At 44.6% G+C, this 16775-nt stretch overlaps 1 protein-coding gene and 1 long non-coding RNA gene across 9 annotated transcripts in view; one reads left to right on the top strand and one right to left on the bottom strand.

Annotated features, from left to right (window-relative positions):
* Positions 1-1447, bottom strand: part of LOC307223135 — a 66930-nt gene extending 65483 nt beyond the window's left edge. Inside the window, exon 1 of the long non-coding RNA XR_013841976.1 lies at positions 1268-1447. This is a non-coding gene — a long non-coding RNA (uncharacterized lncRNA). The remainder of the gene's footprint in view (positions 1-1267) is intronic.
* The window catches only part of LOC307223104 (uncharacterized protein), a 131459-nt gene that overhangs the window by 68644 nt on the left and 46040 nt on the right, over positions 1-16775 (top strand). For 7 of the 8 annotated variants that reach the window (XM_079988950.1, XM_079988954.1, XM_079988948.1 and 4 more), the window contains 3 exons: positions 4961-5039; positions 5917-6131; positions 15277-15400. Coding sequence is in view for 1 of the 8 variants with exons in the window: in XM_079988954.1 (XP_079845080.1) it covers positions 4961-4970 (10 nt within the window). In the remaining 7 variants the exon portion in view is untranslated. Of the gene's footprint in view, positions 1-4960; positions 5040-5916; positions 6132-10806; positions 11054-15276; positions 15401-16775 lie in introns of those variants that run through there. The other variant, XM_079988952.1, reaches the window with a different exon arrangement.

Here is a 16775-nt window from a genome sequence, read left to right as displayed (position 1 = left end):
CCTCTTCAGTCAGGCCCCCTGTCCTCCCTAGGCCACACCCCTCATTGAGCCTTCTTTGCACCCTCCAGTGTTCAAACCCAGCATTCTGTTTGGCAGAGCAGAGCAAATACGTCAGGCAGGATTAAGGCTTTGTACTATGGCACCAAGTAAGCCAGATAAGGTATCTGCTTCCATGAGGTCCGGTGGCTTGCTTGCTTAAATAATATTTAAAAGTTTGAACTTGCAACATGTCAGCTTTCTTATATACCAGAAAGCACTTCTCCAACATCTCACTTTCCAAGCTTAAAATCAATAAAAGCACAGCTGCACTAGTCATTTCCTAAGGAAAACATTTCAGTGTTTCGCCCTCCGCAGTTCCTGAACTGGAAGGATGTTCTAGGAGTCAGCTTTTTACCAAAGTTGAGTGTGGGGGAGCAGCTAGGCACATAGATAGGCAAGGCAGCATCAGCCACCCACAAACAAGTAGCAGCCATTAGATGAAAATCTAATGCAAACAGCCCACTTGCAAGCTTAGTAATAAACCTGATGCAATGCCTATTAGGAAATCAGTACAGGTGTGATGAAGTGATGGGAAGATTTCAACTCTATATCCCCATACCACACAAGATACTTCCTGTCCCCATAATCCTATGTCTTCTTCCATTCCATGAGAACGGAAAGGCCAGCAAAACATCTTGGCTCTTATTTGAAAGGAGCCTGGATGGCAGTGGATGTTTCAAGAACAGGAAGAAGAAGAGAAGAAGAGTTTGGATTTGATATCCCGCCTTTCACTCCCCTTCAGGAGTCTCAAAGCGGCTAACATTCTCCTTTCCCTTCCTCCCCCACAACAAACACTCTGTGAGGTGAGTGGGGCTGAGAGACTTGAAAGAAGTATGACTGGCCCAAGGTCACCCAGCAGCTCCATGTGGAGAAGCGGAGACGCGAACCCGGTTCCCCAGATTACGAGACTACCGCTCTTAACCACCACACCACACTGGCTCTCCCCAGTTTGCAATGCCCTTTCAGTTAAAGTTGCCAACTCAGGAGCACCCCAGATCCTGAAATTTCAAGACCAAAACCTGAGAGCGACCCCTGTTGATTCTTCTTCTGCTTTCCCTGCTACCACTGAGCCCTGGAGGTTAATTGGGAGAGGAGGGAGCAAAGGAAGGCAGCCCCCCTCCCCCCGCCGAGAGCCTATGTAATAATTCACAGACAGATCCTGTGGGGCTGAAGCTTACACACATAGTCTTAATTTAGTTTCAAAACAAAACAATGCTCTCTTACTCACCTGGAGGGGACCAGGCAAACGTGGAGGCTTCAGGTCAGCCTGGAGTTCCGGCAGCCCTATCCCTAACACATTTTACATGGGAATTTCCGTTCTCTGCAAGAAGGAACGCAGATCAACATAGGCCCAGGATCTCCAGCCAGAGTTATTTCTGTGTGAGTAATAAAATGGCTTCCAAGCCTGGATGTGTTTTTGGCACAACTGTTTTCCTTTTGTGTGTGTTTCCCCATTACTGGGACCTCCCAGAATGTAGGAAGGCTTTTTACTGGCAGCTGGAAATTCTAATGAATTCTTCTAACTTGACAAGAAAGCCACGAGGCCTACACACACGCGCACACACGCGCACACACACACACACAGCCCCTTCAAATCATACACATGACAGTAATTATCTCCTTTGCTGATGTCGAAAAAAAGCCAAAGTTTGCGTCATGCTGGATACCTCCAATAATCATTTGCATGGAGATGTGGCGTCTGTGGCACCAGGACATCCCAGCGCCAGCACTGGGGCACATGCTGGCACAAAGGCTCAATTAACAGCAACGAAGCTGCAAGAGAACAGCTCAGGTGACAGAATGAAACCAGAATCTGAGTGTCAAGAAATGAGATGGCACACTAGCCTGTGTTCTGGGATGGTTTTGTTTCTGTTTTCTGGGATTGAGTGCTGGGGGAAATTACATCCATACTTGGTTAAGATTCCTGGGAACTGAGGCTGCTGCTAGTTGTTAGGAGGCCTCTGTTGCCCTCACAGAGCTACAGTTCCCCGTGAAGAGGGATTGATTGTTAACCCACTCTGGGAATTGTAAGGGGACAGGGACACGTTTAGGAAACCTTACTTGGGTTCAGAAGTACCCAAACAAGCAAAATAATCGCATGTCCACATACTGATCTATGTAAGCAGCTTTCATGCTATGTTCCAGAAACTCCTGAGGCTCCTTAGGTAGATCGTTGTTTATTAGAGGATTGGCAATAGCAGCTGTCAAGGCCCCAACCTCTCTGTGGTGTAGTGGTTAGAGTGCTGGACTAAGACCTAGGAGACCAGAGTTCAAATCCCCACTCAGTTATGAAGCTTGGGCCAATCACTGTAGAGTCAGTCTACCTCAAAGGGTTGTTTTCAAGATAAAAAGGGGGGGGGAGAGAACTGCATACACTACCTTGATTTCCATGGTGAAAAGGTGGGATAGAAATGTTTAAATAAAAAAAGGGGGGGTTGGGTCTTGGGGCCACCATTTAAATTTCCCACAAATCCCCTGGAGTGATGGTTTGGGGGCATTGTGGAAATTAAAATGGCAACTACCAGCTGTGCAGCGGCATGTATGGGCCTGAGCCTTAAACCCAGTGGCTAAACTTACCCAGAATCCTTTGCACCATGCAAGGGTTCTGTGGCAAACAGCCAGTGTGGAAAGGAGCTCCATAAAGGTGCAGGGAGAGGGGAGGAGGAATTGATTTGGCTAATCCATTTCGAACACTTTGTAAAGAAATGCATGCATGCATGCTTTTCTGAGAGCAAAATCTGGGTTTCTCTTTGGCCCAAAAGCTTGCACTTTGTGTGAGCTGCAAAGTATGAGGAGCCACTGTGTCTCCTTTCATTGTCCTGAATTCCTTTTCTGCAATTCTTGACAATACCAAGGGGAGCTCTGTGGAATTCCGCCACCAGGGTGCGTTGGTAATGAAAGAGGAAAGACCAATGTGTTGTGGCAATGCGATGTCTTGTCCGGACTCAAGTGGAAGGGGGAGCAAGGGGGAACAACATGTCACTTTTGATCCTGATTCTTCTGAGGAGGGACAGGATCAGGACCTCAAACTTACTTCTGAGAGCAAAAGGGAGGGAAACCGGCCCAGACAGTTTTACAGAGGGAACCTTTTCTCGAGGAGGGACAAAACTAACAAGACACCTTAAACTTGTGTGGCAGCCTTTGAAAAAAATGAAGAGTTCAAAAGGATGAAGCTTTCTAAATTCACAAGAAAGATGAAAAAGGAGCTGGAAGGCAAAGAACAAGAGGTACCCCTCCTCCGCCAACCTTGCTCTGGCCAAGCTGAATAAGCTGCATGGTCTTATAACAGATGGAAGGAAGATGCTTGAATTGCACAGCTATAGGTGGGTGGGGGGAGAAATATGATTCCGTTTGCTTTTAAAGCCAAAAGTATCAGCTTTGTACTTTCTAAAACAATATGTGAACCAAATCGCAGCCATCCGTCAAAATTTGCAATTACAGTGGTACCTCGGGTTAAGTACTTAATTTGTTCCGGAGGTCTGTTCTTAACCTGAAACTGTTCTTAACCTGAAGCACCACTTTAGCCAATGGGGCCTCCTGCTGCCGCTGCGCCGCCGGAGCACGATTTCTGTTCTCATCCTGAACAAACTTCTTAACCTGAGGTACTATTTCTGGGTTAGTGGAGTCTGTAACCTGAAGCGTACTACAGTTTCCACAGTGGTTTAACAATCAGTCCGTCTTCACAGGGACTGATTCACAACTGGAAATTGTAGCCCAGTGTGGGGAATAGGGGTCTTCTAACAACTATCAGAAACCTTAACAAACCACTGCTCCCAGAATTTTATGGGGGAAGCCATGACAGTTTAAGTGGTATCATAGTGCTCTAAATGGATGGTATGAATTTGGTGAAAGTGGTTTTGAAACAGATTCTCTGCCATCAAAGCAAATGCTGCAGGATGCAATTCTAATTCACTTCAACTGCGCTCTCCTTAGCAGCAAATTCTATATATGCCCTCATCACCCATTGCATGTTGAGTGGCACCCATCGATCGGAATCCAGCTTGCCAGGTGCCAACACAGACAACCCAGATACCACCCTTTAACCCAGAGATTTTGGCAGTTGAGAAAAGCAGCCTAAATTCCAGGTTTTATATTCCATTCTGTTCGGAAGGAGAGCTGTGTTTTGGTTCATGTTAAAATGAAAACCAAACTTAATTTCTTCCCCACCCATAGCCTTAATCCTTGATTAATTCCTATCTTTCCTCTCCTTCAGCAAATCAGCTATTTCCTCAGCCATTCCCCCCCCCCCTCTTTTAATTGTATTGTTATTTTAAAACAAAAACAGGGTGGGGGGGCAATTACAGGCAATTGCAAGAGTAAGAACATTGCTGGGAAGTAGCGTGCTACATCATAAATTCATCTGGGATGTAAATCAATGGCCAGATGTCTCTCCACATGTGACCATGTGTCTTGATTTTTTCTTAGGCTAAGAGACATTTTGAGGGCACATCTAGATTTGTGTGTATCAAAAATGAGCCTCTGATTTTAGGTGGGGCTGAGCATCTGAATTCATTTACTCATGGTCTCAGGGCAGATGGCACACAGGACTGCAGAGATGTAAGTCCCAAAGCATATTGCCCCATTTTGCCATCAGACCCTTTAGAATGTTTGTAGAATGAGAAACATTACGAAATATGTTCCCTGGTAGTCTCTAGGGTTGGCCAAAGTGATTCATGCTTTCTCAAACAGGCTTAATGGTCCACATGTGTTTAGACTTCTTGAAACTGCTGTTTGGGGGCAGGGGGAAGGCTTAGCTGGATGGGTTTAACAGCAAGACCAAATCTTGTCAAAAACAACAACCTAACTTCCAGTTCAGATTGGGAATTTAACATCCTCTTTTTATGTATTTTTATTATTTTCTCAAAGGCTTCCCATTTCAATTACAAAACTGATTTGAAACTTCTTTTTTATTGTGCCACAGCTGCCTCTGAGATTCTTCACTGGATACTGAATTACAACTGATGATCTTTTAGTGAAATCCTATGTAGATTTACCCAGAAGTGAGTAAGTGCCTGAAGTGGAAGAGGGAAAAGGATGGGGGGTGTTAGGCCCACTGTGGCCGATCAGAGAATCATAGAGTTGTAGAGTTGTAGAGTCTGAGGGTCACCTGGTCTAAACTCCTGCAATGCAAGAATCTCAACTAGATCATACGTGACAGATAACCATCCAGCCTCTGCTTAAACATGAAGAGAAGTGGTATCCCATCCCATCTCACTTCACTTTGAACATTGCACTGAGTTTATTAGCGCTTAGTCCCAGGTAAGAGTTCATACGATCGTAGCCATAAAAAGCTTTGCAGGAATTCTCTTTTCACAATCACCTGGCATTCAGAGGCATGCTTCATCTCACAATGAAGGTAGACTATAGCTGTCATGGATAGTAGCAACTGATAGATTTACCCTCTGTGAAATAGACCCTTAGGGTCTTGGTGCCCTACTCAAGACTTAAGGAAGCTGTGGTGGACTTTGGGCTCTCAAATTTCAGCAGCAGCCTATGTGATGGTAAATTTCGGCATCCTCTGCCACTCCATTCTACATCATTGTTGCAGCCCTGGCACCCAGTGCAGCCCAACTGACCACGCTACCCTAAAACCATCTCTGAAGGAAAGACGTCAGCTCAGTGGTGGAGTATCTGCTTTAATGCAGAAGGTCTCAGTTTCAATCCTTGGGGTCTCCAGGTAAGACTGTGAATGTTCCCTCTCTGAAACCTTGCTGCCAGTCCGTGTGGAGAATATTGAGCTGAATGTCCTAACTCAATAAGGCACTAGGCAGTTTCTTACATTACTGTAAGGCGAGGGGGAGATGTCTTGTGGTATTACTAAGCAGCGCCTTTTTTCTTCTCTTCTCTTTTTCTTCTGTCAATGGCGTTTGGCTTCAGAGAGTTTTTTCCCTTTCTGGGTTGCATCAAAGCACGTCCTGCCTCATCGCACCTTAGAGCATCCTCAGAGCGCAGTGACATGATCTGTGCCAGCCCACCTGGAAACACAACTGTTACAAAGCAGCAGCATCACGGATTCTCTTTCTACTTCTGCCATCAATGAACTGGAGAAAACAAGAGGCAGGAGCAGGCCAAACAGTGGGGATGCAGGCAGGGTAAGAATCACTTTCTTTGTAAGGATAGAGGATGTAAGCCAAAATTCACCCCCCTGTCTTGTCAGTGAAGTTCCAGGCGTCAGCAGAGGATGCTGGCTGAACTTTGCCACTTTCTTCATAACATACTACATCTCACGTGGCAGAGCCCTCATCTTACCCCCATGATAGAGGTGACATGATAGATGTTTATAAAACCATGCACGGCATGGAGAAAGTGGAGAAAGAAAAGTTTTTCTCTCTCATAACACGAGAACTCATGGACATCCAATGAAGCTGAACGTTGGAAGATTCAGGACAGAGAAAATAAAGTACTTATTCATGCAGTGCGCAGATAAACAATCAAACTCTCTCCCATAGGAGGCAGGCATGGCCACAACTTGGATGGCTGTAAAATGACAAATTCATGCAGGAGAGGGCTATCAGTAGCTGCTAGCCATGATGGCTATGCACTTTCTCCATGTTTGGAGGCAGTATCTTTGAGTACCAGTTGCTGGAAACCACAGGCGGGGAGAGGGCTCTTGTGCTTCGATCCTACTTGCCTGTTTCCCAACGGCATGTGGTTGGCCACTGTGAGAACAGGATGCTGGACCAGATGGGCCATTGGCCTGATCCAGCAGGTTCTTATATGTTCTTATGATTGCTGCATTCTCGCCTCGGTATCCAGAGACGTTCATAGGAGCTTCCTCAGGCCGGGTCAGAATCTTTTATTTTGCTCATAGCAGCAGTTGATTTAATCCCGTATTTCATACTTTGTGTTCTCTTTTAATGTGTGTTATTGTAGGCAACCAATTAATCACTGTTTCTTTTATTAGTTTGCCAGATTGCATCACTGCAGTTAGATTCATTATTTCCAATTGTTCCCAAAAGTTCCTAACTGTTTCCAATTTCTTTGGCTCTCTTTGCTCTTTCCATGCTTTGGCGTAGAGTGTCCTGGCTATGGCCATTATATACAAAATCCGTTCTTGATTTTGTTTTATACTGTCTTGGCCTTGCTTGGCCTTGGCATGCTTAAGATTCCTTTTTTCCAAGAAATACTTGGGTCCAAACTAGACACAATGGGAGCTCCGTCAGGATGCAGATCCAGGAGACCCATGGCTGAGGCTGGGCTACGCAGGTGTAACTCCCCATCCTCAGCTCAGATATGGGACCAAGCTGCCTGAGCCAAGCCTAGCAGATTGTAAACCCTAAAAAGGGGGTGTTCTGGCAGCGGGACCAGAGACAGGGGTCTTAGGTGGGATTCTAAGATCCTTTAGCTTGGTCACTTGTGGTGACAACCTGTCATAGGTTAAGCCAGCAAAAAGGGTGATATAACTCAAAGACTATTTTAAGGACTTGTTTTCCCTCTGCCAGGCTTAGGCCTGCTCAGCCAGCAGCAGCCTTGCTCCTAAACAAATTTTGGAACTGGGCGCCCCTGTTTTTATCAAAGAAACATTGGAGGGTATGGAGTTATGTGACCCCGCCCCCAAGCCAAGGAGATAAGTACTATAACTATACAACCTTTAGAAGACACCTGAAAGCAGCCCTGTATAGGGAAGTTTTTAAATGTTTAATGTTTTTTGTGGTTTTATATATGTTGGAAGCTGCCCAGAGTGGCTTGGGCTACCCAGTCAGGTGGGTGGGGTATAAATAATAAATTTATTATTATTATAGAATAGGACATCCCTATTTTTATTGGAAAAATGTTGGAAGGCGTGGTGAATTGTTTGTCTGCTGGGTGTTGTTCCTTCTCAGGTCTAGCTCATGAAGAGGCTTATTTACTGGCAATGCAGCAGCGTAGATTTATGTTTGCACCGTTTACAATCACACCGTGCTCACATTTGTTCTTGTCAGTCAAGTAGTGATCTATTAATCAAACAGGTCGCCTGGGGTGTTCATTACCAAAAAAAAAAAGAAAAAAAAAGGTATGAAGACTGAATATGAATGGTAATTTTAGTGCTTTTGACAAACAAGGATTGTTAAGGCCCCCCCCATGCACTATCAATTCATTATTAAGGGCTTGCTTGTAGTTAAGTGACAAGAACCCCAAATCTCTTATTCAGTCACTGACATAGCAGTTTATTCCTGCTCACCCCATCCAGCCCCAGTTCTGTTCATTCAGTGCCTAAGAATCCCCGCTGCTCTTCCCAGCATGCACTGCTGTGTGACCCCTGACCTCTGGCAGTGATTAATTGTCTTAGTGTCATAGCAATCACCTTGCTCTCTCTGATCCGCGCTCACTTTGTTCTCTCTGATCCTCGCTCACTTTTTCTCGCCAGATCTCTCCCCCCCCCCCATTTTTAAAAAATCTCTCCAGTATCCTGGTTACTGTAAAACAAATTAAGAGAAATGGCCTGTTGCTGGACCCCAAATCTCTTAATTCTTGATTCTGAGGCAGCTTTCTGCTCATGTTCTTTTTTTCTTTTTTCTTTTACCTTGGATCTGATGAACTGGGAGGAAGTGATCTGCATCTGTGTCTGGACTCTAGCATACCCTCCAAGTGTCCTGATTTTCCAGGGACAGTCTCAGAACTATGAAAGTCATCCCAGCTTCTGATTTGATACCAGAATGTCCCTATTTCCCCTGCCAGGGTGCCAGAACTCAGCTCACGGAGGAGGAGGAGACTGTGCTTCTAAGCTGCAGCGGAAGCTGCGAAAGAGCACCCGGCCTCCCCATGGCCGCTGCTGCCAGGCTCCTCCATTGGACAGTTCATGGCGGCGGCTGGAGAATAGGCAAGGAGGAGAGGCTGTGGCTGCTGCAGCAGGAAAGGGGGAGGAAAGCAGAGCAAAAGGAGTCTTGATTTTTTAAAAAAATACACTTTATGTGTCCGCATCTAATCTTGCCCTTTTCTAAAATTTATTTATTGATGCGTGTTTTACTTTTTGTAAATCTACCAAATAATAAAATAAAATTGGGATTAAGGGATTTTCTCTGGTGAAGTGGCGGCGGCACTTGCCCTACTTCTGATAGGAAATGCTGTGGGGTGAGGGATGGAGACAAAAATGGGGTGTGTTTGAGGAGGGTCAGTTTGGGGTGTGGGGAATGTCCCTATTTTCATCTGTGGAATGTTGGAGGGTATGCTCTAGGCTGGTCAGAAAGGCAGGTCTGTGGCAAGACTCCTGCCTGGCACCCTGCAGAGTTGCTGCCAGTCAGTGTAGTCAGTATTGAGCAAGATTGGACAATGATCTGCTTCCAGACTTGCCACTGTTTTCAAGGTTCAATTTATAAGGGAGGTCTTGTGCAATGAACTCATTTCCCTTAAAGAACAAACTTTCTGCCAGAAGGAAAGTGGTGGGGGAAATCCACTAGAAAGTGTGGACGAACATTTGCTTTGGCACAATGGCCACATCTACAGTATACATGTAAAGCACACAGCTGTCCTAAAATAATAATAAAAAAAAATCATGGGAGCTGTAGTTTACCTCTCAAAGAGCTACAATTCCCAATACCCTTAATGTGCTTTACATGATGGTGTGGATGTAGCCGAGGACATCTAACCCCCATGCAAACAAATCAGAATGAACTCCCATTAAATATCCAGCATGACTACGGTAATTTCCTTGAAAACAAACAGGGTGACTGGTCAATAAACAGCCCACCAGAAAGCACCCAAAGGCAGCCTCAAATGCTCTCTTCTCTTTGGCTAGGGCAAAAGGGAGACCCAAGGCTCTCTCCACAAGCCAGTGCTCACTGTTCATCTGTGTCCATTGTGTCTGCATTGAACAAGAGCTTGTTATCTCTGGTGACATAAGGGTGAAAAGAGGAGGTAAATATCCTCCTCTTAGGCTCACTCATATCGCACAAGGAACCTTTGCCTGTGAGTGAAGATTGCTGTGTTTAGGACGTTTTAGTTTAGAGAAAAGACGAGCAAAAGGTGGCATGATAGAAGTTTATAAAATTATTCATGGCATGGAGAAAGTGGATAGAGAGAAGGCCCTCCCCCTCTTATAACACTCAAACTCATGGACATCCAATGAAGATTCAGGACAGATAAAAGAAAGAACTTCTTCAGGCAGCACTGAGTTAAACTATGGAACTCTCTTCCATAGAAGGCAATGATGACCACCAGTTTAGATGGCTTTTGAAGAGGATTAGACAAATTAATGGAGGAGAAGGCTATGGATGGCCACTAGCCATGATGACTGTGCTCAGCCCACATAGTCAGAGACAGCAATGTTTCTGAATATCAGTTGCTGGAAACCACATTTCTGCCAAATCCTGCTAAAACAGAATTAGGAGAAACAATATCAATCCACTTTGGGGTTGTTGTTTTTTATAAAACAAAAAACAAAAAAAAAACCAGAAGTGAGGGAAAACACTTAGCAGTTTTACATTATTGATTCTGCTACTGAGAATGGATGCGTTAGCTGTGTGGTATCTTTGTGACACTTGTTCAAGCATGGTGTGATTGTTAATTATTTCCCTCCAACGCTTTAATGTTGATTTGACAGGTTGTCAGGTTGTTTCTCTCTCTCCCCCTCCCCCAGCATTGCCTTGTCTATTTTGCAAACGTATTGCACATGGTTGTGGTTGAAGAAATGTAATCATATGCCTGTGTGTGTGTGTGTGTGTGTGTGTGTGTGTGTTTAAATCGTGCAATGAAATTAAATGGTGTATGACAAGAATGTTCTTTAAATAAGCCTTTAATGTGTGTGACACCTTTTGGAGGAAATAATGGAAGCTGGTTTTGTATTTACAGCTGCAGTTTCTACAACCAGTCCTGTATTGATTCTGCAAACCCCTTATTAACACCTGGCTGCGCTTTTGCAGTTTGCTGTTTGCCTGTGAGATTAACTTGCTTAAGTGAGTACAACTGCTCCCATGGTCCTGAGGTGATAGAAACGCCCCCCCCCCCCCCATCTGCAGTCTATCTGAAGGAGATAATAAGTTTCAACAGAAGGCTGTGTAGTGGTGCTGTATCTTTGGAACTGCCTCCTAGCTTTTAAGTGTACCTTGAAAATGTATTTGTTTGAAATAGCAATCAATTAAATGGCTTTAAAATGTTTTTAAGTGCTTTGACTTGGCTTTTAAACAGCTTTAGACCTGTTTTAGGTTTTGTGATTAGATTGTCTCCTTGGTATTTTAAAGATTGTTTTATGGAGTTAATTATCTTCTGTAAGATGCCTAAGAAGCGCAAATCCCTGAAAAATGGCATACATTTTTAAACAAAACAGTTCGTGGATCTTGACTATTGGTGAAATTCCAAAGGCGTGCCACTTGATTGTTTCTACAGATACTCTGCTCCAGTCTTCTCTGAGCACCTAGAAGTTCTGCTCTTCCATAGAGCTATGCCTAACCTCTCTGCATTACTCATTGCTGCGGATGTGTTTCCTTTTAATCACACCCCATCTGCACTAAACATTAAAGTGGCATGATACGGCCATAGCTTCCCCTGTAGAGCTTTAAACAGTCATAGATTTCACCCCAGGGAATCCTAGGAACTGTGGTTTGTTAAAGGTGCTGAGAGTTGTTAGGAGATTCCTATTCGCCTCCCAGAGCTATGTTGCTTTGCCATTTGAAATTAATGGCCCCAGATTCCTCCAGGCAGATCTTCCTCCGCAAAGTCATGTTAAATGGGCAGAACTGGAAATTTCCCAAACAGCAGTGCATTGATAAAATTTGGGAGATCTGAATTACGTACCAACTCCCTATACAAGTGCAGTGAGCAGCAGTCCAATTTTTTAAAAGATGTTATGACTGCCGTGGCTTCCATTTTATCTCCTTGGTGGAAGCTCTTCAAGATTCTGATCACATTCCAATCAAATGCAGATGTAGGTATATATTTTTCTGACTGCGATTCCGTTATATAACTTATGTGCTAAAGCTGTCTTAGGGCAGATGAACGCATCTGGTTGTGCTGATGCAGGTGTACCATGATGTTTTTTCTTCCTGAGCTCCTCCCAGTGGCCATCAGTCTCCCATTAGATCATGCATTTTTCAAAAATTCTGTTTTCAATGCCATGTGCATTTTTACGCACACTTTATCCCAGTACATGCATTTTTGTACGCATTGCTCAGCTGGAGAACTGCATTGCAAAATCTGGAGTAGTATAGATTACAAAGGATGGCTGCATTTCAGTTTGCATGTTGTTTTGAAAGTTGGTAAGGTTCCCCTTTCCAAGTGAACTGAACCTAATTTCTGCCCCTGCCAACCCTATCAAACTCTATGGGGTTTAAGTTAGCCATGGATCAAGTCCCATTGATTTCAATGGGAGCTCAATCCAGCTACCTGAAGCTTGGATCCAACCTGTTGTCTTGACAGATGATTGACAGAGGTGCAGTATATCCTGTGGCTTCTTTGGACTAGGCAAGTCATCTTAGATTTCTTTCACATGTTAGAGAGTTGAGAAGCTGTTCCATTTCAAAGCACACAGATAGGATGTCGGTATGTGCTCGGCGCACCGACGTCTTCAGATGTTTGCTAAGGTTGGATACATGATCTTGTTTGGCTTAACAAGCAAACAGTACGATCGCCTTGTCCCTTGGCATTCTTAGAAACCAGGGTGAATCATTGAGGAAAATCCTTACCCCCCCCCCCCCCCCCCCCGTTTACGTTCCTTCCATGCGAGCAAAGAGAAACCTCCCTCCCTCCCTCTCCTCTCTCCCTTCTCTTTGGCTGGAGTTCCTTATGTACTTGGAACACTCTGCTGAGCTCCTGAGCTCTTGACAACTGCGTGAGGATCAGAGACACCGAATACCTGGGCTGCGGCCGCAACAATTATATTTTCCAAACGTTTTAGGGTGTTTAACAGCTAGGAATGCTAATTCCGTGCACTTTTACCGCTTGGTGGCTACTGGTAGCTTGTCAACATGTGGAGCTGCTTTGCCTCAGCTTCTCTCTAGGCTTGCATGCTGTGGAGTGCAAGTAATATATTCAGTGTGCAGTTATTGCAAACGAAAGGAAAGCCAGTTTAGCTTAGTGGTCAGTGTTGAACTAGGAACAGAAAGATTCTCGTTCAAGTCCTCCTCACTTGCCCACAAAGATTATTGAGTGAATTTTTGGCCAACTATTCTCTCTTAGCATGTCCCCCCCTCCTAGGGTTGTTGTGAGAATAAAAAGGCTGGGGGAGATGAACTTTCCTGTGATGCAAATAGCGGGTTGTATCCAATGTTTAGGCCTACTCAGAGCAGACAAATTGAAATTAATAGGGATTGCTAGCTTAGGTCCATAAATATTGTTGGGTCTACTCTGAATAAAACTTGGTTGATTGCAACCAAGGGTTGTTAACAGACTAGAGAAAAATTGGCTTGATGGGGGCAGAGGGAGCAGTTTTCATCTCCTCCTTCAACCTTTTAAAAAAAATTTTTTAAAAAGGAATAAGTTGTGTCTCTTTGCTGCATAGACAGCTTTTAGTTTGTCTGTACCAGGACCCACAGCCAATAGCTGGCTCTGCCCCTACTCTCTGTTCTTAGACTCATTCTGGGTTCCACTCCTTGGCATCCCTTATTTAAAGAGTTGGTGTCCTTAAACATAAATAGTTGAGAGACAGCATTGTCCTGTGGTTAGAGTGCTGGGCTAAGACCCAGGCTGCAAAGCTTACTAGGTGACATTGGTAAGTCACTATCACTCAGCCTGACTATCTTCCAACCTTGCAGGGTTGTTGTGATGGTAAAAGGAAGTTGGGGTGTGGGGACTGTGCTCCCTGAACAAGGAGTAGCTGGATTAAAATGCAGTGAGTAAATTAATTAGGTCCATGTCCCGGCCTAAAATACATATTTCTCTCTGTGTGTGTTTTGGGGGCCAGAAAGAGAAGAGCTACATCTCACTTTTCACACATTGGCGCCTTGCTCCAAATTATATGAGGAGGGCCCAGCTGGATAGGAGCAAAGGCTTAGCTTAGTCAGCCTCCTGGGGTGCATCAAGATAAGGGCTTAATACTGTAAACAAGTGGTGGTGGTGGTGGTGGTGGTTATTATTATTAATTACCTGCACTTTACCCTAAAGTCCCAGGGCAGATTGCAGCATTTCAAACACATTATTAAAAGCCATTTAAAACAACTTAAAACCATAGGACTAAGGTGGGATTTAAAAATATGCCTCTACATTGTCAAAAGCCAAGGTAAAGAAGGCTGTATAATGAAAGTGCCAGACTCACCCATGTGGGGAGGGCATTCCACAACCTAAGGGCTGCCACAGAGAATGCCTTCTCCCAGGCTATCCCACTCCCCAAGCTGCTGAGGGTGGAGGAAATACCCAGAGGGTCCCCGCTGCCAATCATAACGCCCAAGAGGGTGTGCAGGGAAGGAGATGGCCTTTCAGGTATTTGGGGCCTGCCTCATTGTTCAGACATAATAAGTGCATTGTTGCTAACAGTGTTTAAACTTATCAGACCTTATCTGGGAAGCAGCAATCAAGAGTAAATGTGGAGTGTTGGGGGGAGATATTTGGGCTGTCATTCGGATGCCAGCAATGCAATGTACGCATTAGGGATTTAATGGCAAATATCTGTACTTTCCAAAACAATCCAGGAACCAAAATGCAGCCATTCACAAGCCATTCACTCCAAAATTTGCAGTGCAGTTTCCCTGCTGGGTAATGTCTATGAAAAACTGCACACACCAAAGCATGCATACAACAAATGCATTTGTTATTAAACATAACATACAAAAATGCATTACATTGGAGAAAACTGGCTTTGCAGAAATGTGTGGGACCTCTCTGTACAAAAACATTCCCTTCATCCCATTGTAGTCAGGGGGTGTTATCTACTGTGGAGCTATCTTCATGCATAAGAACAAAGGACAATGATGGCTGAAGGGGACATTCTCTTGCTTGGTGGCTTGTGAGTCATAGCCAATGTCTGACATGGGAAAAATAACTTGAGACAAGTTTTACTGGGTGACCTTGGAGGGATGTGTGGTCTGTTAGCTCCCAAGGTTATGGCTCTTTGGAGATGAGAGGCAGGTTTTGTTGTCCTGGGATCGGTAAGTGTTTGAATGTAATAATAAATACTTCAGGAATGATAGTTTTCAAGGGAACAGATAAAGTTAAGTAGGAAGAAAGGACACATACCACGATGTTTATAACCACTATGTTATCTTGTCAGTCAGCAGGAATAAAAAAGATGGAGTCCTAAAAGAGATTGGGGGGGGGGAATCCCATAGCGATGAGTCCATCTGCACGCCTTAATCTTAAGAAATCCATCCTTTATTCTCTCTCTTTTTTTAGTCTCACTAGGCATTCAATATCAGTGTTAGAGCCTGGGATGGCGGCAGCAGCTGCCTGGAGGACTCCCAAGGAGAGGGAGAGGAACCTGAGGGACCACTCCACAAGGGAAGGTGTTTGAAAAAGGGTGAGATGCTGTCAGCTCTGCAGGCAAAGGGTGATATAACTGGGCTCCTGCACCCCACAGGGGTGCTACAGAAAGAATATAGTTGGTCAAGGGAACTGTGGACTCAAAAAGGTTGAAAACCTCTGTTCTAGGGAGTTTCAGACACTTACCCAGGGTCTCTGTGTCTTTTTGGAAAATAAGGCACAGCGGTGACTGTGGCATCTTTTATTTACACATATATACAACCTGAACCTATCAGACAGCATCTTAAAAAGCAGAGACATCACCTTGCCAACAAAGGCCCGTATAGTTAAAGCTATGGTTTTCCCAGTAGTGATGTCTGGAAGTGAGAGCTGGACCATAAAGAAGGCTGATCACCGAAGAATTGATGCTTTTGAATTATGGTGCTGGAGGAGACTCTTGAGAGTCCCATGGACTGCAAGAAGATCAAACCGATCCATTCTGAAGGAAATCAGCCCTGAGTGCTCACTGGAAGGACAGATCCTGAAGCTGAGGCTCCAATACTTTGGCCACCTCATGAGAAGAGAAGACTCCCTGGAAAAGACCCTGATGCTGGGAAAGATGGAGGGCACAAGGAGAAGGGGACGGCAGAGGATGAGATGGTTGGACAGTGTTCTCGAAGCTACCAGCATGAGTTTGACCAAACTGCGGGAGGCAGTGGAAGACAGGAGTGCCTGGTGTGCTCTGATCCATGGGGTCTGGTCCATGGGGACACAACTAAACGACTAAACGACAGCACAACCTGAGCCTATGATGGAGGGGTCCCCAGCATTACACTCAAAGAGGCCCTTGCCCCTTCCAGAAGCGCAGCATTGGGTTCAGACATCAGCTATTTTTCTCTCCCTCTTGCTCTCTGCTTGTCACATAACATGTTCCTCCCAGCTTCTAAACCACAGTTGCTTTTCCTGAGGTGTGAAAGGAGCCCCACCCCATAGTTGCCTCACAGAGATTCCTGGTGATCCATTGTTGTGCTAATGGCTCATTGCCCCACAGGCTAACACCTCCAAGGAAATTAGTCTGAGTTATTCCATGGGATTAATTAGGTGTCAAATACACAGTTTAGGAAGTTTGCCTAGCTAAATTAATACTTTCACATATGTTAATTCCAGAGAATTAAAAGCATCCAGCACACATCTTAACACAAATGGGTCTGGCAACAGACCAGCCTTAATTAAATTCTAACACTAACTTGATCCGGAATTTAGGGTGACTTGCACCCACAGATTCATAACAATACAAAGCAATGGAGCTTTCCAAGCAATTCAGATAATATGCAGGATTTTATCTTGTTTTTTGCTTCTTCAGAATCAAATTGGATAATTCTTAATAGATGGCAGTCATTATTCCCCCTTATCAACTCAAATTTTCTTTCAGG

The sequence above is a fragment of the Podarcis cretensis genome (assembly GCF_951804945.1).
Source record: "Podarcis cretensis genome assembly, chromosome: 8".
NCBI lineage: Eukaryota > Metazoa > Chordata > Lepidosauria > Squamata > Lacertidae > Podarcis > Podarcis cretensis.
The sequence above is the reverse complement of the archived record's forward strand: the minus strand, read 5'-3'. Positions and strand labels throughout refer to the sequence as shown.